This window comes from Vipera ursinii (assembly GCF_947247035.1).
Source record: "Vipera ursinii genome assembly, chromosome: 9".
Taxonomy (NCBI): Eukaryota; Metazoa; Chordata; class Lepidosauria; order Squamata; family Viperidae; genus Vipera; species Vipera ursinii.
In genome coordinates, this window is record NC_139523.1 from 4,090,258 (window position 1) to 4,117,904 (window position 27,647).

Below are 27,647 nucleotides of genomic sequence, written 5' to 3' on the forward strand. Positions count from 1 at the left end.
AACTAAGGAAGGGAAGCTGCGCCGGCCCAGCCCCGGCAGCCAAAGAGAGGCGATGCAACGCGGTAGCGAGGGAGACGCCGCCACGTCCCGGGACCCTCGAGCGGCTCCGTCTCGTTCCCGCGGCCGGGAAGGCAGCTGGAGGCCTAACCGAGACCGCCCCGCTTTCCCCGACCCTCCCCTTCGCCTCCCTCTCTGGCCGCCGCGAGCCTAGAGCGCCGCCTCCTGCGGGGACAGACGCTCTAGCCCGGCCCGCCGACTTCCGCTAGGCCGCGCGGAACCTTCCTGCGCGGGCGAGGGGGGGAACCCGGGCGCAGGGAGGCGGCTTCCGGGTACGCCGCCGCCCGCCGCCCGCCGCCGCCATGGAGACCATCCTGGAGCAGCAGCGCCGCTACCACGAGGAGCGCGAGCGGCTGATGGACGTGATGGTCAAGGAGATGCTGACGCGCAAGTCCACGGTGGGCCGCGGGCCGGGAGAGGCCGGGGGAGGCGGGCGGCGGCGGCGGCGGGGGGCTCGCGGGGCCGGGCCTAACCCTTCTCTCTCCCGGGCAGCTTCGGGACCAGATCAACTCGGACCACCGCACGCGGGCCATGCAGGACGTGAGTGGCCGGGAGGGGAGGGGAGGGGAGGGGGCGCCGGGCCTCGGGGGGGGTTGCGGGGCGGGGGGGTCGGCGGACGACTGACGCGCCGGGCCTCTTTTGCAGCGCTACATGGAAGTGAGCGGCAACCTGAGGGACCTCTACGACGACAAGGACGGGTAAGCGCCGGGGAGGGGGGAGCGGGCCGCGGGGAGGGCGGGGAGGGGAGCAGCAGGGCGGCCCCAAGACCCGCTTGTCAAGGTATCAATCACCTTAGTAGAGGGCGAAGGACCGTGCTTCAGAGAATTTGTATTTATTTATTTATTTATTTTAATCCCATTTATATCCCGCCCTTCTCCGAAGACTCAGGGCGGCTTACACTCTAAAGCAGCGTTTCCCAACCTTTAGGAACTTGAAGATGCGTGGACTTCAACTCCCAGAATTCCCCAGCCAGCATAGCTGGCTGGGGAATTCTGGGAGTTGAAGTCCACGCATCTTCAAGTTCCTAAAGGTTGGGAAACGCTGCTCTAAAGCACAAATCAATGTGCTTAGCAATAGCCTTCATTCTATGTATATGCCTGCTTATTAGGGCTTTCGCCAAGCGGCATTATTACAAAGTCAGCTTATTGCCCCCAACAATCTGGGTCCTCATTTTACCTACCTCGGAAGGATGGAAGGCTGAGTCAACCTTGAGCCTGGTGGGATGCGAACCTGCACTAATTGCAGGCAGCTGGGGTTACTTAAGGAGGCATTAGCCCACTGCTCCACATCATGCATGATGTGCATGAAGGAAGGAAATAAAACACGACGCGTAATCTTACTAAATACCTTTTAATTACAAAAATATAAAAACTAAATATACAGTTGCAAGAAAAAGTATGTGAACCCTTTGGGATTATGTGGTTTTTTGCATGAATTGGCCATAAAATGCGCTCTAAACGTCATGTAAGTCACAACAATAGAAAAACACAGTCTGCTTAAAATAATACTACACAAACATTAGCTGTTGTCATGTTTTAATTGAAGATAAAATGGAAACATTCACAGTGCAGGATGGAAAAAGTATGTGAACCTTTGGACTTAATAACTGGTTGACCCTCCTTTGGCAGCAATAACCTCAACCAAACGTTTCCTGTAGTTGCAGATCAGACCTGCACAACGATCTGGAGTAATTTTGGACCACTCCTCTGCACAAAACTGTTTCAGTGTAGCAATATTCTTGGGATGTCTGGTGTGAATCGCTCTCTTAAGGTCATGCCACAGCATTTCAATCGGGTTGAGGTCAGGACTCTGACTGGGCCACTCCAGAAGGCGTATTCTGTTCTGTTGAAGCCATTGTTTTGTTGAATTACTTGTATGCTTTAGGTCATTGTCCTGTTGCATCACCCATCCTCTGCGGAGCTCCAGTGGCGGACAGATGGTCGTATGTTTTCCTGCAAAATGTCCTGATAAACTCTGGAATACATTTTCCCATCAATGACAACAATCCGTCCAGGCCCTGAGGCAGCAAAGCAGCCCCAAACCATGATGCTCCCTCCGCCATGTTTTACTTTGGGGATGAGGTTTTGATGTTGCCGTGCTGTGCCATTTTTTCTCCACACATAGTGTTGTGTGTTTTTCCCAGACAACTCAATTTTGGTTTCATCTGTCCATGTTTGAAGTTTGCAAAAGAGCACCTGGATGTTCCACAGCATTACTGGCAAAATATACTGTGGACAGATGAAACCAAAATTGAGTTGTCTGGGAAAAACACACAACACTATGTGTGGAGAAAAAATGGCACAGCACAGCAACATCAAAACCTCATCCCCAAAGTAAAACATGGCGGAGGGAGCATCATGGTTTGGGGCTGCTTTGCTGCCTCAGGGCCTGGGCGGATTGTTGTCATTGATGGGAAAATGTATTCCAGAGTTTATCAGGACATTTTGCAAGAAAACGTACAACCATCTGTCCGCCACTGGAGCTCCGCAGAGGATGGGTGATGCAACAGGACAATGACCCAAAGCATACAAGTAATTCAACAAAACAATGGCTTCAACAGAACAGAATACACATTCTGGAGTGGCCCAGTCAGAGTCCTGACCTCAACCCGATTGAAATGCTGTGGCATGACCTTAAGAGAGCAATTCACACCAGACATCCCAAGAATATTGCTACACTGAAACTGTTTTGTGCAGAGGAGTGGTCCAAAATTACTCCAGATCGTTGTGCAGGTCTGATCTGCAACTACAGGAAACGTTTGGTTGAGGTTATTGCTGCCAAAGGAGGGTCAACCAGTTATTAAGTCCAAAGGTTCACATACTTTTTCCATCCTGCACTGTGAATGTTTCCATTTTATCTTCAATTAAAACATGACAACAGCTAATGTTTGTGTAGTATTATTTTAAGCAGACTGTGTTTTTCTATTGTTGTGACTTACATAACGTTTAGAGCGCATTTTATGGCCAATTCATGCAAAAAACCACATAATCCCAAAGGGTTCACATACTTTTTCTTGCAACTGTATATTATAAAGAGAGCTAGCTCACTACATCCTAACGTAACAGACAGTAACAGCAAAGTGAAACACAATAAAGAAATAACTGTGGGAACCTTTTCCTAGACATGCGCACTAAACAGACTGAAACCGTAACATAACTGGTCGTATGGGATTCACTATGGTTACCAGATAAGTTATCACAACAGGTGCAGAGAGCAGGGGAAATGTACAGTTAGAAATGAACTTTCTGACGAACAAAAAAAAAACATGCAGTGACACCGCTGACCCCCCCCTCCCCCGTGTTGGGCTCCCCCCCTCTCCCCCAGGTTGCGGAAGGAGGAGCTCAGCGCGATTTCCGGGCCCAACGAGTTCGCCGAGTTCTACAACCGGCTGAAGCAGATCAAGGAGTTCCACCGCAAGCATCCCAACGAGGTCAGCGGGCCCAGGCCGGGCAGGAACCCCCACCCCCGCTTGCCTGGGCTTTCCCTTAACACTCTGGCGATTTTGATCGTTTAAGCAAGGAATTCTCCTCCTGGGGTTTTTTTTGGGGGGGTGGGGGAATTGTCTCAATGCATTAGTTTTTATAGAAAACGGAGCTTTCTACCTTACCTTGTATGCATTTACAGTTTTGTTTGTATCGAAATATTTAAAACCAAGAGAGCTTCCCAAAGCTCTTGCACCTTATGACACAATGTAAACATTTCACAGTTGACTTGGAGGAGGCCATCTCAGACCCACTGGCAGTGTCAAGCAGAGGCTCTGTGTGCTTCCCTCTGTCTTGCAGAGGTTCTGGGCTTTAGGCCATCCAAGGCCCTGAAACAAGGGCTGAGTGTGACTGGCTGTAGCTTTCCGTTTAGTGCAGGGGTAGGCATGCTGGCTCAGGAATTCTGGGAGTTGAAGTCCATGAGTCATAAAAGAGCCGAGGTTGCCTACCCCTGGTTTAGTAGGACTGTTTCCTTTTTGCCAAGAGGTGTGAGAGAACAACTCTTGCTCATTGAATGGAAGAGCTGGAAGTGACCACAAAGATCACCTCATCCAGCCCTTTGCAAATGAATAGTTGTAAGTCTTAAGATTACCTATGCTACGCTCTCATTCTGTTATTCTGGATATTGGCCAGACCTCCAATGTGACGTTACCTGCAAATTAGATAAGCAGCCCATCAAACTTGCTGGCTGCATCTTAAAAGAAAATGTGGAATGGTTGTGGCCTCAAGAGAGATCCCCAGTGATGCTGTCCATCAACTCCGTGTAGAGCAGACATGTCAAACTCACGATGTCATGTGACGTGCAACGTATCGGGACGGTTTTGCCATTGCCGGCAATGGGGTGTGCGTGGCTTCCGGGTGACACATCCGGCCCGCGGGCCAGCAGTTTGACACCCCTGGTGTAGAGCCATTGATGTCTTTGAATTCAGACTCTTCTTACTGTTGTGCAGTCTGCCTTCTCTCTAAGAGATGGCCGTATGGAATGTTGTAAGACGTTTTGCTGCTTGATTATTTAACTTTACTGCAGTTCCCTTTTCAAAGGAAATAAGAATTATCTCATGCAATCTTCACAAAGCCACACTGATATTTCTTTAGTTGATAATTTCTAGAATCTTCTTCCCCCCCCCCTTTTCTGCAAGAGGGGTGCCATATTTTCTCTTGTCCTCTGGCACCTCCCCAGCTCTCCTGAAAAATAATTAAGATTCTGACAGCTGTTCAGCCTTTGGATATATAGACAGACAAAAGTTCCTCTGCTTTCTCCATTTGGAATCAACAATGTGTTCACTAACTCATTGGTCTTCCTCTTATTGTTGACATGTTTGAAAGAGCTCTTCTTGCTGGCAGAGCCAGTTTGGTGTCACAGTTAAGGCACAGGCTTATCCCAGTTCAAGCATAAAACCAGGCTGGGTGACCTTGACCATTTACTGTCCCTCAGCCTAGGAAAAAGGAGGCGAGGGCAAACCATTTTGAAATTTTGCCAAGAAAATAGCAGGGGTGTGTCCAGACCAGACAGTTATCAGGTGTCAAGTTTGACTTGAAGGCATCCTCACCACCTTTCTAGATTTTGCCTCTCCCACTAGCCTTAAGTCATTTCTGACTTTGTCCTCCCGACGTTATTTCTTGGTCCTTTCTATCATTTCCAGTAAGTTTGAGATGTATCTTCAGCTACATTGACTTCTTTGTGTGTCTCTTTGTTTTTGCTGTTGTTGATACTGTTTGAAAAAATGCTGTCCTTAATTTCCTCTACAAGAAGTTCTGGTCAACTACAAAACCTTTGCCTTTAAGGCTTTCTTTCCAGAACATCTTTCTTTTATTTCTCTTTAGTAAAATTGAACTTTCTAAAATCCATGGTTTGTGTCTGACTGCTTTTTAAAGAAGAATTTTGCATTTGCCTCCAAGTAGTAGTCATGACTTCAGTCTCTTTAGGCCACACTTGAACTACTGCTACGGTTCTAGTCACCATGATAGAAAAAAGACGCTGAAACTCTAGAAAGTGTGCAGAGAAGAGTGACAGCTATGATAAGGGGTCTGGAGGCTAAATCGTATGATGAACAGGTGAGGAAGTTAGGTGTGTGTAGCCTATTGAAGGGAAGGATTATGGGGGACATGATAACTATCTTCCAGTATTTGAGGGGCCATCACAGAGAAGAAGGAATTGACTTATTCTCCAGAAAACCAGAAGGCAGGGCAAGAAGTAACGCGTGGAAACTTATCAAAGAGAAATCCAGCCTAGAAATGAGATATTTTTTGACAGTGACAACAGTTAGACAATGGAACAACTTGCCTCCTGGAGTTACTCAAAAGTAGACTGGACAAGCATTTGACAGGGACGGCAGGCCCAAGGTCTCCTGCCTTAAGCAGGGAGTTGAACAAGAAGACCTCTGAGGTCCTTTCCGCCCCTACGTTTAGCCTCCTCCCAGTTAGTAAGGACAAATTCTAAAGAAGCAGCTTTCCTGTGTCAACTTAAACTCTTGAAGACAGTATTCAAATCAATTCAAATCAGTAATGTGCCTGACACGTACTGTTTGGCAGAATTAGTTTTCCAACAAATGTTGAAATCTCCCATCACAACCAGTCCATGATTTGCTGAGTTCAGTTTAGCTTTAAAAAAAAGTCTTCTAATTGCCTTGGTCTACAGCAGACTAATTTTTCTGTTGGCTTGCCTTTGTTCCAGATGCTTTAAACTCCCATGAGCCTCTATACTAGCTAAATTCATTTTTTTATATATGCAGTGCTGTACATCCTCTCTTGTGTTTCCTGTTCGTTTGCAACAGTTGACATCCATCAAGCTTAATTATTTCCCTGGTGGGATTTATCCCGCCCTGTTTCTGTAATCCATGTTATCTGACACTTGTTCTTGTGCCCCATGATATTCAGCACACCTTGCGTGTTAGCAACACTTTTTGCATTGGTCCAGAGACTTTTAAGGTTATGGATCAGAACCCCTGGCTTCAGTCTGCCTTTTCTTTTTGGCCAGATTTTCTGTTATTTCAAACCACTTTGCTAAGATCTTGTGTTCTCTGTCCTCTCTCTGAATAAAGTCCTCCTGAACAGGTTTCCCAGCCATTGTCCATCTCCTCAACAAGACATATTCAGTCTCTACAGAACAGAATTTCCTTTGTGAACTTTGTACTATTGTTGTAAAAACCCAAACCTCTGTTACTGGCAGTAAAATTCACTTGAACGACTTGCCTTGCCTTTCGGCTTCCAAAGTCAAGAAGACCCTTTGGTCATGGCAGTGGTTTTACCTTGCAGTAAGCCTTGTGCTCATGTGGAAGACAATGGTTTAATTGTGTTTAAACACGGTCGAGTGACTTCCTGCATGCAGCACGGGTTTTTTTTTTCTTTTTCTTTCAGTTCTTGGGGAGGGGGGTCATGAAGCAAAACCAAAAACCATTTGTTACCTTTGCAGATTTGTGTGCCGATGTCAGTAGAATTTGAAGAGCTCTTAAAGGCCCGGGAAAACCCAAGCGAAGAGGCTCAGAGTAAGTCCGTGTGGCAGGATTCTTGTTTGGCATTCTTTTTTCCAAACGGATAAATTATGTGCTGAGGGTGGCTGTCCTAGAGACACACGGCTTTTGCTTCCTCCTCTGGGTTGGTTCTGGGCCGTCTTTCATTCTTGGCTTCTCGCAGACCTTGTGGAGTTCACGGACGAAGAAGGATATGGCCGCTATCTGGACCTGCACGACTGCTACCTGAAGTACATCAACCTCAAGTCATCTGAGGTGAGGCTTCCATACTGTTTTTTTTTCCAGATTTGGGGGTACAACTGATGCTGTCTCGTTTTGCGGATTGTGTCCTCAGATTTATGCTTAATAGAGTTATGTAAAAGGGAAGCCCCACTGAAGCGGCACAAAATGTTCTGGGACTGGAGATGAGGGAGGGAAAAGAATAGATTGAAGGTTGTCTCTTGCTGGGCTGAAAGGGAGGGGTGACCCATGTGCAAGGCCCTTCTCTCCCCCAGCCATAGAAACCTCTAGAGAGAAGTTGCTTTGGCCCTAGGATTTCAGAGAATTGTGTCAAACTCCCTTCTCCTTCTTCGCGCTATTGCAGAAACTGGACTACATCACTTACCTGTCTACTTTTGACCAGCTCTTTGACATTCCAAAGGAGAGAAAAAATGCAGAGTACAGAAGGTGAGGATTTCCTGTGAAAGGGGGAATGAGTCATCCTCAGGGCTATTAAGGTAAAGGTAAAGGTTCCCCCACACATGCGTCCTAGTCGTTTCCGACTCTAGGGGCCGGTGCTCATCTCCGTTTCAAAGCCAAAGAGCCAGCGCTTGTCCGAGGACGTCTCCGTGGTCATGTGGCCGGCATGACTAGACGCCAAAGGCACACAGAACGCTGTTACCTTCCCACCGGAGTGGTCCCTATTTTTCTACTTGCATTTTTACGTGCTTTCGAACTGCTAGGTTGGCAGAAGCCGGGACGAGTAATAGGCGCTCTCTCTGTTACGTGGCACTCGGGATTCGACCCGCCAAACTGCCGACCTTCTGATTGACAAGCTCAGCATCTTAACTCACTGATCCACCGCGTCCCTTTCTGGGCTATTAAAGCTAGTCAAATTAATTGACTAATTGTGTTAGCAGAAGTGGGTTCACAGCATCATTTCTCATTTTCCCACCTGGGTTACAGTAGCAGGCACAGACAGGTTTAAAGTTGCTTGACTTCTTGCCTGTGCATCGTGTATGGCATGGTTGTGCTCAGTTGCTGCCAGTTGACAAGAGGGATGGGCAAGAAGCCCATCGGGGTGGAGAGCGCCAGGCTCTCCTGCCACAGTCCATCTGATTTTTACAGGTACTTGGAGATGCTGTTGGAATATCTGCAGGATTATACAGACCGAGTAAAGCCTCTGCTTGACCAGAATGAGCTGTTTGGCAAAATCCAGGGAGATTTTGAGAAAAAGTGGGAGATTGGCACTTTCCCTGGTTGGCCGGTGAGTGCCATTCTGTGGTGGGTGAGGCTTATGTGAAGCACAACTGTTGTAAACCGTGTTAATTGTTCATGTTTCCGGGAGAGACGCCTCCTCCCAGCCTGGGCCTCTGCGTCCCCAGTCAGCCTAAATGGCTGGGAGAGTTGGGGCTAAGTGCAGCTGGAGGCCACTGGCCTGCAGAACCTCTGTCCATATATCCTTTCTGTCGTTTGGCAGAAAGAGACCAGCAGCGCCCTCACCCATGCTGGGGCCCACCTGGACCTCTCTGCCTTCTCCTCTTGGGAGGTTGGTAGCCATTCTGAATCTCTTCTGCATCCGGGATGGGGTGGGGGTGGGAGGGGGACTCCCTCCCTTGGGGCCTCTGGGAGTGCAGGGGGCCAGCTTCCTCCATGGCCTTGCAAGGAGGGAGACGGCTGCTCCCACTAGAGCTTTTGCTCCTTGCCCACAGGAGTTGGCCTCCCTTGGTCTAGATCGGCTGAAATCTGCCCTGCTGGCCTTAGGTCTGAAATGTGGAGGGTAAGTGGAAACAGCTTTTAGCGTTCACGATGACCTGGCAGTCGGTGTGTGTGTGTGTGTGTGCGCGCGCGCGCGCACAGAGAAGCGGCACAGGCGTATCAGCCCTGCCCTTGGCTTTCCGTGAAAGTGTGGACTCTTTCCTGGGTGGGGATGGCACCCCCTTGCAAAATTAGCAGAAGCATTTAATCTCAGCAATTTTGAAAGCCGAAATAGCTCTTGCACAAAAGAATTGAGCTGTTTTCTCTGCTTCCTACCCCAAAACACATTCTGTATATCCTGGGGTGACAAGGAACTTCCAGCATTTTTCAGCTCGCCCTTCCCTAGTTACACGCCTGGCTCTTATTTGCAATGCAAAAATGTGCCTGAAGGGTTCGTGCTTTTCTTCTCGCCCAGGACGCTGGAGGAACGTGCCCAGAGGCTCTTCGGCACAAAGGGCAAGTCCCTGGAAGCCCTGGATCCCTCTCTCTTTGCCAAAAACCCGAAGACAAAAGGGAGCAAGCGGTGAGTTTGCCCTGGGTTGGGGTGAGGGTGAGTTCGCATTGCCTGCTCTGGCCCTTCTTGACCGGGTCCTCTCCTTTGGTTGCCTCATGTCCTGGGGTGAAGGACCGTTGGTGCCAGCTGGGGTTGCTCACTTGCGGGCGCCGTCATTGTCTTGACAGGGACACAGAGCGGAATAAGGACGTGGCCTTCCTGGAGGCCCAGATCTACGAGTACGTGGAGATCCTTGGGGTAAGGGCCGCCCCCCCCCACTCCTCTGAGCATGGAGGTCCCAGGCAGGGACTGCTGCATTCACAGCCCTCACTCTCCCTTAGGAGCAACGGCAGCTGACACATGAGAATGTGCAGCGCAAGCAGGCGCGGACTGGGGAAGAGCGGGAGGAGGAGGAGGAGGAGCAGATCAGTGAGAGCGAAAGTGAGGACGAAGAGAACGAGATCATCTACAACCCCAAGAACCTGCCCCTGGGCTGGGATGGTAAGGTAAGGCCTCTGGCAAGAAGGCGGGCCTCGGTCTCCCCCCGGGACTGGCCTCGCACGGGGTGACCGCTCTGGCTCCTTACCTTCCAGCCAATTCCCTACTGGCTCTACAAGCTCCACGGGTTGAACATCAACTACAACTGTGAGATCTGTGGGAACTACACATACCGTGGGCCCAAAGCTTTCCAGCGACACTTTGCGGTAAGAAGTGCCATGGCTTGCTTTCATCTGGGAGAGGGTGGGATTCCTGAGGCCGGGGTGGGGGCGGCAGATGGGCTTTCCTGACTGGCCTGGCATCTCTAGCAGTCTCCGTGCTGCTGCTCGGGGCCTGGGAGAGAGCTGCTTTGCCTCCTGCCTCTCTGGTGCCGCAGCATTCTTTCAGGAAGAGGCAGAGAATGCATGCATGCGTCTGGGATCCTTTAATTGGGATGAAGCTGGGGGTGGACTCTGTGGCCAAAATGTCTCCTCTACACTCTAGGACTCCTAACTTCCCCAGGCCGTTCTCGGCTGCCCAAGAGCAGTCCTTGTTTGTGCGGGGGGGGGCACATCCTCGGTTTGATGATCTCTCGTGTTCTGTAGGAATGGCGCCACGCTCATGGGATGCGATGCTTGGGCATCCCCAACACAGCTCACTTTGCAAACGTCACGCAGATTGAAGACGCCGTGTCGTGTAAGTGGGACAAATCCTCACCTGTTGGCCCTGACCTCAGGGGTGGGAAAGATCCTGGGGGTGTCGAGTGGCGGGACAGGCAGAGTCAAGATGGCTGGGCTTGCACCAGGGAAAAGACTTTGGGAGCACTATTAGCATCTCAGAGGAGCTTCTGGAAGCTCCCCAATTGGTGTGTAATTATTCCTCCCCTCAGCACCAACGCACGACTTGGTTTTCCTCTCTTTTTTCAGTGTGGGCAAAGTTGAAGCAACAGAAGGCTTCAGAGAGATGGCAGCCAGATACAGAAGTAAGTTGGGATAGGAGGGGGTTCTTCCTAGCCCTTGTGTTGCAGCACCTGAGCCCTTGGACCAGACTGGAGGTTGAGTGTAACCTAAGGCAGTGGTGGCGAACCTTTTAGAGACCGAGTGCCCAAACTGCAACCCAAAACCCACTTACGTATCATTGGGTGCTGGGTGGGCGTGACTGTGGTGGTAATGGCAGACTGGGTGGGAGTAAAAAGTTCAATTCCAACTTTGCGAAATCTTTTTTTTTCCCTGCAACAAGTTGAAATTGATTGATTGATTGAACCTTTTTTTTTCACATGGCGGTGGTGGCCTAAAGCGAAAAGGTTTTATAAAACCCAGCTGAAGGCCTAGGACTGGGGCGACGCCACGTGTGCCCACAGAGAGGGCTCTGCATGCCACCTGTGGCACATGTGCCCTAGGTTCACCACCACAGACCTAAGGGGTTGAGGCAGAAAGAAAACCATTTGTAATGACTATGGCCATTCAGATAAACAACTGTTGAGCTGCAGTAAGATACTACTTTGTAACTCTTCTGTTTCATTTTGAATCATCCTTGTTATATTGTGTTACAAACTGCCCCTTTTCAAAGGATATTTTTGTAAAAAATTAAATTCCTCTCCTCTGGTCAGGGTCTCTAGGTTAAAATGCTTGGCCTTTCTTATTTTCTTTCAATCACTGCTGTCCCCGCTTCTGGTCTAATACAGTATTTTTAAAAAACCAGAAGTCAGATACTCACCTTTACTTTGTCTATGACTTCTAGTTTTGCCAGTCTTTATATCCAATTGTGACTCCAAACTTGGGTTCATTTATTAGGACGGGAATGGGCAAAAGGTCTTAAGTTAACCAATTATTTCCACAGTTGTCCGTGTTGGTTTTTTTTCAAAGCTGTTATTACATCCGATCAGTTTCTTCCTATTGTTGTAAGGCAGATTCTCCTACAGATTCTGCCCTTTCCCCTTTTTAATACATTGGTCAAAGATTCGACTGTAGTTCCACTAACAAATCAATTTCCCCCCCCCCCCAAGGGGGTCTGCCATTATTTTTTCTTACAGTGACCAAAGGGACAAAAAAGAAGCAACTCTGTTTAGTAATGGAACTGCCTCCAGTCACCTTCAACATTTGCCTGCTGGACCTCATGGGGTTGGGAGTGGCGGCAGGTTCAACACAGAAACCTTGCAACCCTCTCAGCGTCAATAGGGCCATTCGTGGTGGTGGTGGAGGAGTGGGGGGGTGAGGAGGAAGAGGAGGAGAAATGTCAGAGACGTCAAAATATTGGGTTTAGATATTTCCTTGCATTTATGTATACATTTACTATTTCAATTCACAAACCATAGAACTTATGGTGTGTCACAAAAAGGGCACTGAACAATTTATCCTGTAGAAGTATCATAAATATCTAGGAAATAACGTTAGCTACTTTTTCCCTAGTAACTCAGCTATGATCTTTAAGTAGAACCCCAGCTTTAGGTTATAGAACATTTCTATATTTGCTGGTTGTTGGTGTACTGCCATCGATTAAAAAGTCAAATCAACAGACTTATTAAGGTTATCCTGTTCAACATTACAACTTAAGGCCTTACATTTTGTGTAGGGTAATAAAATGTATCAAAGACAGCATGCATTCTGACAAAGGAGACGCAACTCCAACCAAGACATATGCCTCAGTTTCTGAATGGTATCTTAACTTCCTATTAATACTGTGTAACATTTAGTAGGGAATAGCACAATGAGAAATATCATTATGGAATGGCGAAGTAACTGCCTTCAAAACATTAAAAGGGAGGGAGGTGAAAAGAGACATCTCGGGGGGGTGTGTGATGGACCAGTCAAGTTCAACAAAGGAGTCATAAAAATGGTGCATGTGGGTCAAAAAGTAGGCATATAGGAACAGCAGCAGGAAAACAGTTGGCTGCAGCAATGGGCGGGGAACCGGAAATTGAAAATGCCAGACAGCAGGTGAGGAAGAGCCCCTCCCCCAATCAAGTCTTGCACTAAAATGAAAAAAGGAAACTGCATTCTTCACAAATGGACAGGCCCAGGGGCATCATCCAGGAGCATTCCAAGGTTACACCTGCAGCCCAGAGAAAATAGTACAGAAATGAAAGCTTTTCCATTCGGATGGGTCAAAATCCTCGTGTTCGGTCACAGAAAGAGAGTGCCTTGCTGTTGTGCTGTGTTGGATGTTTGGCTTTGCATTTGGCCGTCAGCAGCTTCCTTTATTGTTCCAGGAGGAATACGAAGACTCCAGTGGGAACGTGGTCAACAAAAAGACCTATGAAGACCTGAAACGCCAAGGCCTGCTGTAAGCAGAGGAATAACCCACCCCCGGAAAATTCGCTCATCTCCCCTTGCCTCTCTCTCGGTGACTGGAGTCCTTGTGGGCGGGCACTCCAGAGATGCTCCTAGTCAACAGAATGGATTTTGTAAGACCCTTGCTTTATGTGGAAGCGATATACAGAAATAAACTACTTTTAAAGGCAGAAGGGATGGGCATTTGGTGTGGTGTAGCCTTGTTTGATGTCATTAAACCTTGATTCTCGGTATTTGGAGGCCCACACAGTTCAAACCCAACTTAGATTCCCTCTGCAGGAAACGTGGAAGGAAAGTTCCTCTTATTTTAGGTAAGACCGTAGGAATTCCGTGCTTGTGTTCATAGCTGAGGGGCTGCCTTTGGCCCTGCTATTTCCCTCGCCTCTCTTTGCAGCCACTGTTTCTGAATAGTCGCTCCCTCGTTTCCATTTGCTGAAGAGAGCAGAAAAAAGCAAGCACTGGCGTATTAGACAACCTTGTTGGGGGAAGAGCTAGTGACGTTTTGATGAAAGGCTGCCATGTAGATCTTTTCCCAAACCCTCACTGGTGGAGAAGCAGGCTTCTCTTGCAGATGCCGTGTAAGGTAGGAGGTGGGCAGTTGGAAAGGGGGATGAACGGAAGCTGCTGCCCTCCTTCCAAGCGTATAATTTAGGGGCTACCCAGTACCTGCTACCCTCAGTTAAGCCTGCGTCAATCTGCCCCTGAACAGTGTTTTTCCTTTGTTGACACCGGAGCTGCTACTCTGAGACCCCTGGGAATAGAAAGAGTGGATCATTAAGTCTAATTGGGGCGGGTTTGTTTCTGTAATTGCCTCAGGAAGCTGAGGGCCCTGGCGGGGGCTTCACCAAAAACGACCCACAGGGGTGGAGACTTTTCTGGGAAATGGGGCAAACTCTTGCTTCCTTTCCAGAAGCACTGGGCTAAGCTCAAGCAGACTAGCAGAGCCGGTTACCCGGATCCCCTTAGGTGGGGGCAGGGAGCAGCAGCTGTAAGCTAAGGATTGGCTTCATAGTATGTAGGAAGATCCGTCAGGAGGCTGAGGCTAATCTGGAGCGGAACAGTTGATCAGAGAGAGGTCTTAACAACAGTTCCTGTCTGCCCTTGATCTTAGTGGGCTGGTCTCTGAAAAACGGCCTTTACTGGGGTTCGTCTTCTGTGAGATTGCCAGGAAGCAGCTACTGCCAGCCCAAGGAGCAGATCGAGCCATGGTGCAAACTGAGACAGAGGCCCATGGCCGCTTCTTGGCTCTCAGAAAGGAAAGGGTTTCACCCTTGGAATGGAGGAGGCAACCTTGTTTGGCAGAACTCCCTGTAGCAAGTGGAGTTTTCGGATACTCTGCAGAAACAGCAATGGCGGGCAGGTGCCCCTCTCTGTTCCCTGCCCAGTTGCCATAAATCAGGTGGCAAACTGGGAGGACCAGCGTAGAAAGATTTCTTGGATGAGCCGCAGTTGCTCCAGAGGCAGGGAACATGTTGCCCAGAGCATCAGGGAGCCAGGTGCCTCTTCTCCCCCACCTTGGAGCGCTCTCGGCTGGTTGGCTCCATCTCTACCTGGGCGGAGATGAGGGCTCTCAAGGGGGCATTTCTTCTGCCAGTGCTGCAGGCAGAGAGCATTCAGACAGACACCAAGGCTCCCTGCGAGCAAGGTAAGTGAGCAGAGCAGGCACGGGGTCCTGTGCAAAACAGACTGCGGGGGGGGGGCTGTCAGTTACCAAGAATGTCCAGGTTGGGGAGGCAGAAGCTGAGCTGATAGCAAGCCAGAACCTACGCACTTGATGCTGGGAGGAATTCCCAGGGAATGAGTTAGCCAAGAGACTGATCCTCTTTCTTGTGCTTGGATTGTGCATGTCTGCAGAGGAGCCAAAGATAGCTTACATGTGGCTTCTGAGCTGCTGCTAGGCCATTTGTAGCCCTCCGGAGCATTAAGGCAGGGGTCCTCAACCCCTGGGCCACGGCATGCCAGCAGCCGGTCTGCACAAACAAGCAAAGCCCCATCCGTGGGATGCAGGCAGCACACAAAACCACACACTCTCCGGTCCGCAGAAAAACCTTTCCACAGAACGGGTCCCTGGTGCCCGAAAGGTCAGGCACCTCTGCTCTAAGGGGACAGAGGCAGGTGAAAGACTAGGCTGCTGTGTCTTCACCCGTGGCCTATTTACTCCGATGCAGGCTCAAGCAGCAACTAATTCAGGCCAAGGTTGTCACAAAATCTGAGTTGCGCCATTGGGAAGGGTCTGAAAGGCCCTGATTCCTGGCCAGGTCTCAGCCTGGTTCCTGAAATAGCCAGAGGACTGGCTCAGAGAGGTGGGGATGAATTTGGGACTGGAGAAGAACTTGCTCAGTCAACCCCAGCAGCTGGGCGTTGGCTAGCACAAGGAGGCAAGGGGCAAATTTCTGTTTTTGATGCCTGTCTGGGCGTCCCTCTCTTCCCTCTGGGGTTGAACCAAACATGCGTTGCTGGGCCAACGCCACGTGTCACTAACCTGCAGCCCTGGGCCTTCGGGTTTGTCATTTTCCTGTCTCCCTGGCAGCCACAAGTCACTTTGGGGCCTGCCGGGCATCCTGGAAGTGAGCCCAGTGCCATCCTAGACCATGCAGTTCACTCAACAGGTTGCAGGTTAGCTACCTTCTGAAGAGCCAGAAGGCTTCCAATGCCAGCTTATGGGGTGCAGGCTGATGTAAATTGATAACGCGAGAATGGAGGGAGCAGAAACCTGGAGAAAAGGGCAGTGCCGGCCTCGTTAATAGAAAAAAGATCAGTTGCAAACTGATCCAGCAGTGTGATAGGACTGCAAAAAAAAATGCAATTCTAAGCTGCATCTGTAGAAGTCTTTTTCCAGATTCAAGAGATGATTCCAATTTATTTTGCTCTGGCAAAATCTCATCCCAAATATTAAGTTCCGTTCCCCATTTTAAGAAACCTTCAGAGACACCAGAACAGGTTCAGAGAAGGGGCCAAGGAAGACTCAGGATGACCACTTACTAAGTGAGTTTTGAAGGAGCTGGACACTCTTAGTGGCCTTCAGACTGAGGGGAATGTGGTACCATTTTCTTCAAGCAGCTGAACGGATGTCAAGCAGAAAACCCCAACTGGATTCCTGTCATTCCATAAATGGGAATTTATCAACTTTATATGGAACGTTTCACTTCAAGCGGGCAGATTTTGACTGAATGGGTGGGGGGTGGAGGTGAGCCGAGCCCTTGCTGGGGGACTTTGAGTCAGGCCCTGCACTGACCAAGGAGTGGCTCAGCCTTCAGAAATGACTTGGTCAGCAGCCGCCCAGTTAATGTACCTTCCTGGTGGGCGCCCCTTAGTCCTGGGTAGAAAACTTTGACTTTGGATCTCTTGCCATATAATTGGGGTTGCTGCAGACATACCGGGGGAGGGGGGAGCTCTTTGGAGGGTCTGCTTGGCTCCGGCCAAGGAAAGACCACCTTATTTGACTTGGATTCTCCATTTCTTAGCCCTGTGTGGGACATCAGGGTTATGGCAGCGTTACTTAGCAAATGCAGACACAAGTTGTTTCCTCCAAATAATAGATATTCATGTTAGTAAAAAATAGTTCAGAAAGTAGATAAATAGGAGAAAAAGAGAGGGAGGACATAGATTGTACATAGAGTTGGGAGGGATCTTGGAGGTCATCTAGTCCAACCCCCTACTTAAGCAGGAGACTCTATATTATTCTGAGTAAATGGCTGTCCAATCTCTTCTTAAAAGCCTCCAGTGATGGAGCACCCACAACAACTTCTGGAGGCCAGAAGTTGATTCTTCTCACCGCCAGGAAATTTCTCAATTCTAAGTTGCTTCTCTCCTTGATCAGTTTCCATCCATTGTTTCTTGTCTTGCCCTCAGATGCTTTGGAGAGTAGGTGCACCCCCACTTCTCTGTGGCACCCCCTCAAGTGTTGGAACACTGTTACCATGTCTCCCCTAGTGAAGGAATGCAGAGGGTGCTTTGTCAGTTCTGGCCACCGGCCACTGGTGGGATTGGAGGAGCCAGGAAGCTCAACTACTTGCTCTGGACTTTTCCCTAGCTAAGCTGGGGAAATACAGTCATGACCCAAGCACAACAGGGGCTCCTCCTTCGCCCTGGCTGTGGTGGGATGCCTTGACAAACAGCATTCCCACCACTGTGGAGCGCCCAGCGCCAGCGCTTGTGGCAGGACAAGCGGTGACGCTGCAGCGATCAGGATTCAGGAGCTGGTGGGATTGCCTTGTCCCATGTATTCAGCAGCCTGGCTGGGCGGCAGCCTTCCCGTGGCCTCACCTGGCGTGTGGAACATGTCTGCTTTTCCTCTGCAGCAAAAGAAACCCAAACCTCTGCAGGGAACATTCCTCCCCTCCATCTAGAGAAGCCAGTCATGTGCTCCAGGATGATCCGCCCCAACCTCCAGATCCTTTCAGCCCAAGGTAAGAGGCCTCTTCCATAGGTCCTTGGGGAAGATGGCTGGAGGAACAGACAGCCTGGCGCCAGCCAAGACCGAAGCGTGAACTCTACCCTTCCACTCTGCTTCCATTCCTATTCTACCTCTGCCCTACTGAATTTCTGCCTACCAAACGCTGACGTCTTGTCCTAGGGGGATCCCAAAAGATACACCTGGACTTTGAAAGAGAGGGCCCTTCAAGTGGGCCCCTGTAGATTACCCTCCAAAGAACTGGGAAAGTTGTTCTCTGGTTCTCCCACCTCCCTCCATTGAAAGCCCACCTTCTCTGTCTGTCTGCAGGCCTCCTTCTCCTCTGCACTCTTTCCTACTTTGGCGCCCGGGGTCCTTACGCAGAAGCAGGTGAGAGGGATGGCTGTGAGACCCAAAGCAAAGGCCCAGGCAGGCCTCGGTGGGCAGGGGGGAAGAGGGACCACTAGGCCTTTCTACCACGATTTCCCTTGCCGCTCCGAAATGCCCAACCTCGCTCCTGTTCTACCCTGCAAGACCCCCGTTGGTCCAGCTCCTCATCCCTCTTTGTCTGCTCTCACTTTTTCCAGAGCCAGATGCGATCCCTGGAGCAGCCATTTTCTCCAACCATTCCCTGAACGGGACAGGTGTGATACCTGTAAGGAAACTGGGCCACTGAGCAGAAGGGGGGCAGAGAAAGGGGGCCCCTTTGAGGAAGGGGGAGGCTGGGCCGGGTGGGAGCAGGCACCCGGGAAGAGCCATGGGGAGGCTTGTGGGGTGCCACGGAGGCATGGCTGGCCCCCAGCGTGTCGGCACAAGAAGGGGTTTGACCTGGTCGCTGTGTACCTCCAGCTCCCTCTTCCGTGGCAGCTGACTTGCCAGAGTTTCCAGTGTTCAGGAGAGAGATGCTATCAGGACGAGGCCCATGGCAACAATTCCCAGCTCTGCCACAATGCTTCACACTGTGAGGTAAGCCTCCAGGGATGCCTAATGGAGGAGGAGGGGGGTGGGGAAAAGAACCGGGGGTGCTCCTTCTTGAGCCTCAGTAAGGACTCCTGAAAAGCCGCTTGCCAGCTCTGTTCACGTGCTGCGGCTTTTGCAGCTCTATCGTCTCAACAGCACCAGCTACACAGCACGATGCAGTAGTGATTGTGGAAGTGCCAACGCCACGGAGATGTGTCTGCAGAATGGCGGGCCGGGCCTGGAGCTCTGCATTATGGAATGTTGCAACTCGTCCGACTGCCTGCAGCTCAACGCCACGGCATACAGTAAGCTCCTCTTTGGGGGGGGGGGCTTGCTCCCCGGGGGGACAGATCCCCATGGGCTTTCTGCCACTGCCTGACCCGCTTTGCCAGAGGGGGGGTCTGGCTGGCTGGAACTGTTGGCCAGAGGCATTCTTGGTCTGGCTTTCCCTGGCTCGCTCGCTCTCTCTGACCTCCTTGGAACAGGAGCTGCCCGCCCAGTGGTTTCAGTGCTGTTGAGGGCCACCCTGGGGGGGCTTCCTGGGGGGCCAGGAGGCAAACTTTCCTTCTCTCTTCCAGGTGACGTGGCAGCCACCACCACCCCAGTTCCCACCACTACCACCACACCCACCACCACCACTGCACCACCCCGCAATGTAAGTGTTCCGTGGGAGGTCCTCTTCTCAAATGGGGCCACATGGGAACCTCTTCTGGGCCCTCTTGTGGTTCTAGAGCAGGGGTCCTCAAACGTGGCCACTTTAAGAATCGTGGACTTCCAGAATTCCCCAGCCAGCGTGGATGGCTGGGGAATTCTGGGAGTTGAAGTCCACGAGTCTTAAAGGTTGGCCACGTTTGAGGACCCGTGCTCTAGGGGAAGATCTCCCTGCCGCACGGCTGAGCTGAGCTGAGCTTTTCTTCCGGCCTTCCTAGGGAAAGGTTTGCTCCAGCTTCACCTGCCATGGAGAAGGCTGCTACAAAGGTCAGAAGTCCTCAACCAACTGCATTGTGGGCCACGACTTCTGTGAGGTAAGATGTCTGCCAGGACCTTTGAAAGCCAAGCTTGGCTCTGTCAGCTGCCTCTTTCTAAGGACAGATACTAGCACAGCGAAGGTCACCTTCTCTTGCAACCCCTCCCCCCCCCAAAAAAGCTGATGGCAGAACAATGTCTCAGGTTGATACCCTCCAAATGTGAGCAGGTGCTCCTCCTTAGATACATTAGCTAGTGGGCTTTTTGTTGACTGTAAAAAGTTAATCTTTCTGTTGTCTCCGGATTTCCTGGTTAATTAGACTACCCCAGACCTTCGGCATTTATGATTGAATTGTTCAATTAGTAGCTGATTTTGTACCCAGCAGCTGAGGGAGGGTGAGGCTTCGGACCACTGCATCTTCCGTAAACTGACCTTCTGGATTCATGCAGCCAGATCCACAAAAGCCAGAATCTCCCTTTCTAAAAGAAAGATCCAGCCCTTGGTTCCCCCACAGCAGGGGTAGGCAACCTTGGCTCTTTTGTGACTTGTGGACTTTGACTCCCAGAATTCCTGAGCCAGCATGGCTCAGCTTGGAAACCTCTCGCTTTCCCCTCAGCATGTCTGGCTCAGGAATTCTGGGAGTTGAAGTCCACGAGTCATAAAAGAGCCAAGGTTGCCTACCCCTGCCCCACGGCATTGCAGCTCATCTCCCAGCTGTCTTTTAAAGGGAACAGGCTCTCCCACCCACTGCCCGGCTCCCTGGAGAGGGAGCATTGGCCATGGGGTCTGCTCCTGCCTCATGGGGTCTGCTCCTGCCTCATTCACCAACTCTCTCTCTCTCTCTCTCTCTCTCTCTCTCTCTCTCTCTCTCTCTCTCTCTCTCTCTCTCTCTCTCTCTCTCCTTCCAGATGAAAAAAACAGGCTTCCATTTTGTGGCAGGCTGTAGCCAACATTGCAAAACCAAGGGCCACCCGTGCACCCACAAATCTCCTGCTGCCTGCTACCAGGAGTGCTGCCAGGCTATGCCCAAAACCAGCTGCCTGAAGCTGGACGGGAAAGTGCACTTCAACAGGGCGAGTGGCCTGGCTTTGCCTCCTCTGCTCCAGCTCCTGGCCTGGGCTGCCCTGCTGGGTCTCAGCTGCTCCAGCTCCTTCTTAACTGGGATCAACTGATCCACCGCTTGGTGCCTTCAGCCCTCAGATCAGCTGGGCAGGAGGGAACTCCTTCCCCATCCTCACCCAAGTTGCTTCCCTTCTGTTCTCCTCGGCTCCTTTCCCCCAGGACAGCAAAGGGCATTCAGGACCGTGCTTCTCTCCTTTCTATGCTGCTAGTGCTCAGGTTATTCTGTTTTCACCTCGAATAACAGCTGCGTGTGCACAACGGAGTTCAAAGGCTCAGCGGAGGCACGTCATGTTCTTCAGCCAGGCTGTAGGGACTCTGGCACGGGCTCAACCTGAATGGCCCGTCATATCCTTGGAGCTGGAACGAGGGATTCTCTTGCTGCTACCACTAGGAAGTGGTCTTCCTTGGGATGACTGTGCTGACCCCCCCCCCGCTCCAGGTAGTCCTTCTGACTCCCTCACTGCGAACTCTTGGGTTCAGGCTGAACAGCAGAAAAGACCCTGAGCCAAGGGAACCATGCCTTTGAATAGAAAAAGACGTCTAGCCAACTCTAGTCTACACCTCCGTCTCTATCCCTCACCCTCTTTCTTCAAAGCTTTGCTTCTGGCTGCTTCATTCCTGCTAATGCTTTAAGCACTTTTTTCTTTGTCCTTTTACAGAGCACCACCAACCTTTCCCCAGCTTTCCCTTCCCTCCCGATTCAGTCTTTAGTCATAACACATGCCACCATTCTTGCTACGTCCACTCCAGGTTCTCACAAGACATTCAAGCTTCTGTACTTTTTATCATGTGCTGTCTCTAAATAAAGCAACATACAAATAACTTGCTTTCTGTCATTCATACATTATCCAATGACCGGCTGAACAGCAAAAATATGATTTGCATACTCCCTGCCCGCTTCTTGTACAGTTACAATCCGAGTCGTGTCGCTTGTTTTCCCAGGTTTGCTTAGGAAGCTAATGCCCGGATAGGTTTGCAATTTCCTCTGGTTACACTTCTCTTTGTATGGCAGAGAAGCAATCTGTCAGAATCCATTTATATCCCGTTCATAAATCCCCATCTGTATGTTCTAAAATCTTGGGGTGGGACCTTACACAATCTTCACACACATTGATTGCACCGTTCCCACGACCGCTTTCCCAGGAATACAATCTACTAGTTACATCAAATCTCTCTCTAGCTGTGCCATTTGTCAACATTCTCACAGCATGTATGGCTTGCTTTCTACCTTCTGTTTTCACCACTCGCGTTTATCTCAATTCCATATTTTGACATGGCACTATTGTTGGAATAGTCCTAAAGGCAATTTGCTCACGCCACTTTGGTCCCTTCCCATATTTAATTCCATTCACTCTGTCGGAGGGTCCTTCTTTGGCTGTCTTCACTCATGTCCCAAAGTGTTAACTTTCCGCAAATATTGCACTGCATTTTCTCTGCTCAGAGTAATCCCTTGGTGCCTTCTATTTTTTTTTTATGCTTTATACAGCCTTCCCTCCATCTCATTTCCCCCCCCCCCCCCGCAACTGTTAATTCTGTTATTTGCATTTTTCCTCCTCGGGAGCCAATTTCATCCTGACGTTCCGCCGAGCGTTCTTTTTGTCTTTGCCAGCAGCTGCTGTGACATTCTGCAAGATCAGACTTTGCACTCTTCCTCCCCTTTTCTCAGCGCCCCTTTCGACCTGTTTCGTAGCGCTTTGGCAGGACCCCAAAGGAAGCGGCGCTTTCCAGGCAGGAGAGGCCCCCGCCGCCCCCGCCCTCCAAGTGCAATACTCCAGCCAGGTTACAACGCGGCCGCTCCGCTAAAGCGAGGTAGCATAAGGGGAACGTGGTGGTGGTGGGGATGCAGGAGCTGCTATCCCTCCTCCCTGGACAGGCTCTTCTCGTTGCTCGCCATTCAACACGCGCAGCTTCCTTTATTCACCTGCGCAAATAAAATATCCAACACCCTGCAGCGATTCGGGCGTGTGATTCGCCTGGGAATCCGGGCTGGGGAGGGGGCCGCCACACAATTAGATTTAGATTTAGATTTTATTAGATTTATATACCGCCCTTTCCCGAAGGACTCAGGGCGGTTTACAGGGCATTTTAAAATCACATCAATATAAAATACAAAGTTAAAAGAGAATTAAAAGTTTAAATTATCCCTGAAAATAAAACCCCAGTTAAAATTCTCAGCCTGGGTCAGAGAGCTCAAAGAGCCAAGTCTTCAGGTCCCGGCGGAAAGAGCGTAGGTCAGGTGGCACCCTGAGAAGACCCTCCCTCTGCGAGCGCACTGGACGAAGGGAACTTGATGCTGGCAGCAGGTGTTCCCTCAAATATCCAGGACCCAAGCCATTTAGGGCTTTATAGGTCATCACCAGCACTTTGAATCTCACCCGGAGAGCAACCGGAAGCCAATGCAGCTCACAGAGTAGAGGTGTTACATGGGAGTATCGGGAGACCCCCATCACAACTCGGCGCGGCCGCATTCTGCACCAGTTGTAGTCTCCGAATGGCCCTCAAGGGCAGCCCCATGTAGAGAGCATTGCAATAGTCTAAACGGGAGATCACGAGCGCATGAGTGAATGTGCGTAGGGCATCTCCGTCCAGGTAGGGTCGCAACTGGCGCACCAGGCGAACCTGGGCAAAAGCTCCCCTGGTCACGGTTCGTATATGATCTTCAAAATTGAGCCGTGAGTCTCAATTTTGGTACCGGTTGATTACTGTGAAGCAAGCGCGTGATTTTTACAACAATGTTTTAAAAGCAACTCCATTAACGCTCCTGGAAGCTAGGAAAGGATCTGGAGAAGAAGAACAACAAGAGGAGGAAACAGAGGAAAGTGGAGTGGGAGGAGATCAAGTTGCAACTTCTTTGGATGATCCTAGAGAGCAAAGAGTGACGCGTGCTGCTTTAAAACGAGCAAAGAAAATAATAGAACAAGATCAACAAAAGTCTTCAGTTTCTTCGCAACGTACATACAGTCAAGCTGTGGGAGGAGCTCGGCCTAAAGAAGTTAGTCCTATCAAGGCTGTGGTCCATGGGCTTCTGGAGAATATTCATGGCAACTAAATTCTTAACTTGGAATGTTAATGGACTGAATTCACCGCAGAAGAGGAAGAAAGTTTTTCAATATTTAAAGCAATTTAAGATAGACGTTATATGTTTGCAAGAAACGCATATTAGTTTTGGATCAAAAGTATTTATTGAACGCGAGACTGGGTACGCATTTTGTTGCCTCTGCAGAGAATAAGAAAAATGGAGTAGTTGTTTATGTTAAAAGTGCTCTAACAGCAGATTTAATTGAAGCAGATAAGCATGGAAGATATGTTATGATTGAGCTGCTGTTAGAAGGTAAAAAGATGCTTCTAGTTGGACTATATGCACCTAACCAACAACAAGCTGATTTTTTTAGCTTACTTCATACAAAGCTTACCCAGTTGGATTATAAATCTTTTATTTTTATGGGAGATTGGAATGGTGTTCTGGATGTACACTTGGATAAAGCTGGAGCTTTTAAGCGTGTTCCAAGCCACGCCAGATTGCCTAAAACTTTTTTTGAATTGAAGGATGATTTGGAATTGCGAGATATCTGGCGTGAGAGGCACCTGCAGGAGAAGGATTATACTTTTTACTCTGACAGACACCAATCTTTCTCAAGGATTGATTTTATTTTGTTGACTAATGACTTCTTTTTGAGAACTAAAAAAGTGAAGATATGTGCAAGAACTATTTCAGACCACAGTCCAGTTTGGTTGGAGATTGATAAGGAGAAAAGAGATAGGCGCTCGTGGCGCCTAAATGAGAACTTGTTTAGAGATCAGAAAAATGTGGAAGAATGTAAACAGCGGATGAAGGATTTTTTCGAGATTAATATGAATAAGGGTACCTCGATGGATATGGTTTGGGATGCTAGTAAGGCCTATATGAGAGGGGTGTTGATATATATGAATAATAGACGTAGACGTGTAATGGAAACTAGAAGGAAAGAACTGGAGAATGAAATAAAGGAAAAAGAAAGGGTTTTGATTTTGAATCCAGGGGACGTGAAGATTAAAGAGGCTATTAGGCTGTTAAGAGGACAATTTGATAAATTAATGGCAGACCAAGTGGCAACCAATCTGCGGTTTGCTAGGCATAATACTTTTTGCAACGCTAATAAACCAGGCAGATGGTTAGCCTATAGACTGAGGAAGAAACAAAGGGCCTCTAACATAGACAAGATTGAATATAAAGGAAGGGTTGTGTTTCAACAGAATCTGATTAAGGATGCTTTTGTGGATTTTTATTCGAAATTATATACCAAAGAGGAAATTGAGGTAAAAGACATTGATAAATATTTGGAGAATGCTAATATTCCGGTCCTTACGCAAGCACAAAGAGAGGGGATTAACCAACTGATCACAGAAGAAGAAATCCTTACAGCAATTAAGGATTTGAAGGTTGATAAGGCGCCCGGTACGGATGGCTTGTCTGCGGCCTTTTATAAAAATTTACAATTTGAGATGATAAAACCGTTAAAGGAACTGTTCCAGACAATCCAGAGGGGGGGAAAGGTGCCACCGTCTTGGAGAACAGCTTTTATCTCATTGATTCCGAAGGAAGATCAGGATGCTACTCAAGTTAAAAATTACAGACCGATTTCGCTTTTAAATACAGATTATAAGATATTTGCTAAGGTTTTGGCTAATAGACTGATGAGGGTTCTGCAACAGGTGATTCATGGGGATCAAACGGGGTTTATTAGTGGTAGGCAAATGAAAAATAATGTTAGACATATAGTTGATGTGTTAGAGTTTTTGGAAAGACACAACCAGATCTCTGCAGCGCTAATCTTTTTAGATGCTGAAAAGGCTTTTGATCAATTGAATTGGCAATTTCTGTTGAGAATGTTAGATAAAATGGATTTTGGGGAAAATTTCTTGCAGCCGATTAGGGCATTATATCAAAAGCAAACTGCCCGAATCATAGTTAACAATAGCTTGACGGCAGTATGTAATATTGAGAAGGGTACAAGGCAAGGATGTCCGTTATCGCCCTTGCTATTTGTATTAACTTTAGAGATATTATTGAACAAGATTCGGAATTCGGAAAAAATTAAGGGGATACAAGTTGGAGATCAAGATTATAGATTGAGAGCATTTGCAGATGATCTGGTTGTTACAGTGACCCAGCCAGAGAATTCTGTTGTGGACCTGATAGAGATAATAACACAATATGGGAAGGTTTCTGGATTTAAAGTAAATGTACAGAAAACTAAAATTTTGGCTAGAAACATGACAGTTTCACAGAAGGCCTTCTTGGAAGGATTAACTGGATTTGAGATTGTTAAAAGGGTTAAATATTTGGGGGTAATTTTGTCGCCCTCGAATACAAAGCTATATAAAAATAATTACGAAAAATTGTGGGGGAAAATTCAAAAAGAATTGGAGAGTTGGCAAAAATTGCAATTGACTTTGTTGGGACGGATTGCAGCAGTGAAAATGAATGTCCTGCCCAAATTTTTATTTTTATTTCAAATGATACCGATTCTTAAGAAAGATTCTAACTTGGAGGAATGGCAGCGTGGTATCAATAAATTTGTGTGGGCAGGGAAAAAGCCACGAGTTAAACTTAAGATTATGCAGGATATTCGTGAGAGAGGTGGCCTTAAATTGCCTAATTTCAAATTATATTATGAAGCTGCTGCATTAGTAGGAATAAGTGATTGGATTAATTTGACGCAATCGAGGTTATTAAATCTTGAGGGCCATGATTTGTTGTTTGGCTGGCATGCATATTTGTTGTATGATAAGAAGGTAGGTACCGTGTTTAGGACGCATATTCTAAGACAGGCATTGCTGAGAGTTTGGAAGAAGTATAGACATAAGCTAAGTTGTAAGATACCATTGTGGGCAATTCCAAAACACGCAATAGAAAATATACATGCTGGTTTCAAACACGATGAGACTACCTACAAGGAAATTTTAAGTTTAGAAAGGAATGTTTGGTGTTTGAAATCATATAGCTTCTTGCGAGAAGAGAAGGTTGTACAAACATGGTTTCAATATACTCAGCTACGGGCCAGGTGGAAAGAAGACCAGAAAATTGGATTTGCAACGATTGATGAAAATTTGATAAAGCAAATTAGACATCAGGGACCTGCACACATTAAACGGATATATCTTGCACTGATTGAGATTGATTCAGAAACAGAGCTTGTTAAGGACTGTATGATAAAATGGGCCCAAAATATCCAGGAAGTTATTACTATGGATATGTGGGAGAAGATTTGGGTGAGGAATGTGAAATTTACTCAAGCTCAAAACTTAAGAGAGAATTTTTATAAGATGTTTTATAGATGGCATTTAGATCCTAAAAAACTTGCAAGTATGTACCCGAATTATCAGCCTAAGTGTTGGAGGTGCGGGGCTGAAGATGCAACATATTTTCACATATGGTGGACATGTAAAAAGGTTAAGGCCTTTTGGATTAAAATCTGGTGGAATATACAGAAGATTTTTAAAAGAAGGATAAAGTTTTGTCCGCAATTTTTTTTGTTGGGAATAATTGTTGATGCTACAGTGGTGGACTCTAAGTTGATGCTGAATTTAATTACGGCAGCAAGACTTTTGATAGGACAATATTGGAAGAAAGAGGAGCTGCCGACCATAGAAGAATGGACTTTAAAGGTTTCCGACCTGGCAGAGATGGCGAAGATATCGGCTTATTTGAAAGATCACTCGCAAGAACGTTATATTATGGAATGGAGAAAGTGGATTGAGTTTATCCAGAATAAGTATAGGGTTAAGAAGTTTTATCTAGCATTTGAATAAGTCTTCTTTCGTGTTTTTTCTTTTCTTTTCCAATTTTCTTTTTTATATATATTTAATAATGTTAAGTTTTGTTTGTTCTTATACAAGTTAGAGGGTGATGGATTTTAGAATTTATGGTTGTTAGTATATGGTTGCTTATGATTGTTTTTATATATATATACCTTGTATTTAGCTCTGGGAAGTCGGGG

General features: G+C 48.3%; 3 protein-coding genes across 4 annotated transcripts in view; all 3 read left to right on the top strand.

Moving 5' to 3' along the window:
* Positions 1-13,398, top strand: SF3A3 (splicing factor 3a subunit 3). 2 transcript variants are annotated; one of them, XR_014493314.1, is made up of 17 exons: positions 1-455; positions 550-597; positions 703-755; positions 3,382-3,487; positions 6,952-7,024; positions 7,173-7,264; positions 7,593-7,675; positions 8,336-8,474; positions 8,688-8,756; positions 8,920-8,987; positions 9,381-9,488; positions 9,647-9,716; positions 9,800-9,959; positions 10,052-10,162; positions 10,541-10,631; positions 10,862-10,917; positions 13,144-13,222. XR_014493314.1 is itself a non-coding variant. In XM_083369732.1 (17 exons), exons 1-17 carry the CDS (start codon positions 360-362, stop codon positions 13,219-13,221), a joined length of 1,506 nt encoding a protein of 501 aa, XP_083225858.1. In that variant the 5' UTR covers positions 25-359; the 3' UTR covers positions 13,222-13,398. The 2 variants fall into 2 exon arrangements, 1 of the variants encoding a protein (XP_083225858.1); XM_083369732.1 differs by having other exon boundaries at positions 25-455; positions 9,800-9,964; positions 13,144-13,398.
* Positions 13,399-16,907: 3,509 nt separating this feature from the next.
* Positions 16,908-21,483, top strand: LOC310644505 (uncharacterized protein). The gene is made up of 8 exons (XM_083369580.1): positions 16,908-17,634; positions 17,949-18,008; positions 18,206-18,273; positions 18,468-18,584; positions 18,718-18,883; positions 19,157-19,233; positions 19,508-19,603; positions 20,454-21,483. Exons 1-8 carry the CDS (start codon positions 17,586-17,588, stop codon positions 20,715-20,717), a joined length of 897 nt encoding a protein of 298 aa, XP_083225706.1. The 5' UTR covers positions 16,908-17,585; the 3' UTR covers positions 20,718-21,483.
* The window catches only part of INPP5B (inositol polyphosphate-5-phosphatase B), a gene marked incomplete at its 5' end in the record, with an annotated part of 37,661 nt that continues 30,969 nt past the window's right edge, over positions 20,956-27,647 (top strand). The window contains 2 exons of the mRNA XM_083370076.1: positions 20,956-21,106; positions 22,334-22,446. Coding sequence (XP_083226202.1) covers positions 20,956-21,106; positions 22,334-22,446 — 264 coding nt within the window. The remainder of the gene's footprint in view (positions 21,107-22,333; positions 22,447-27,647) is intronic.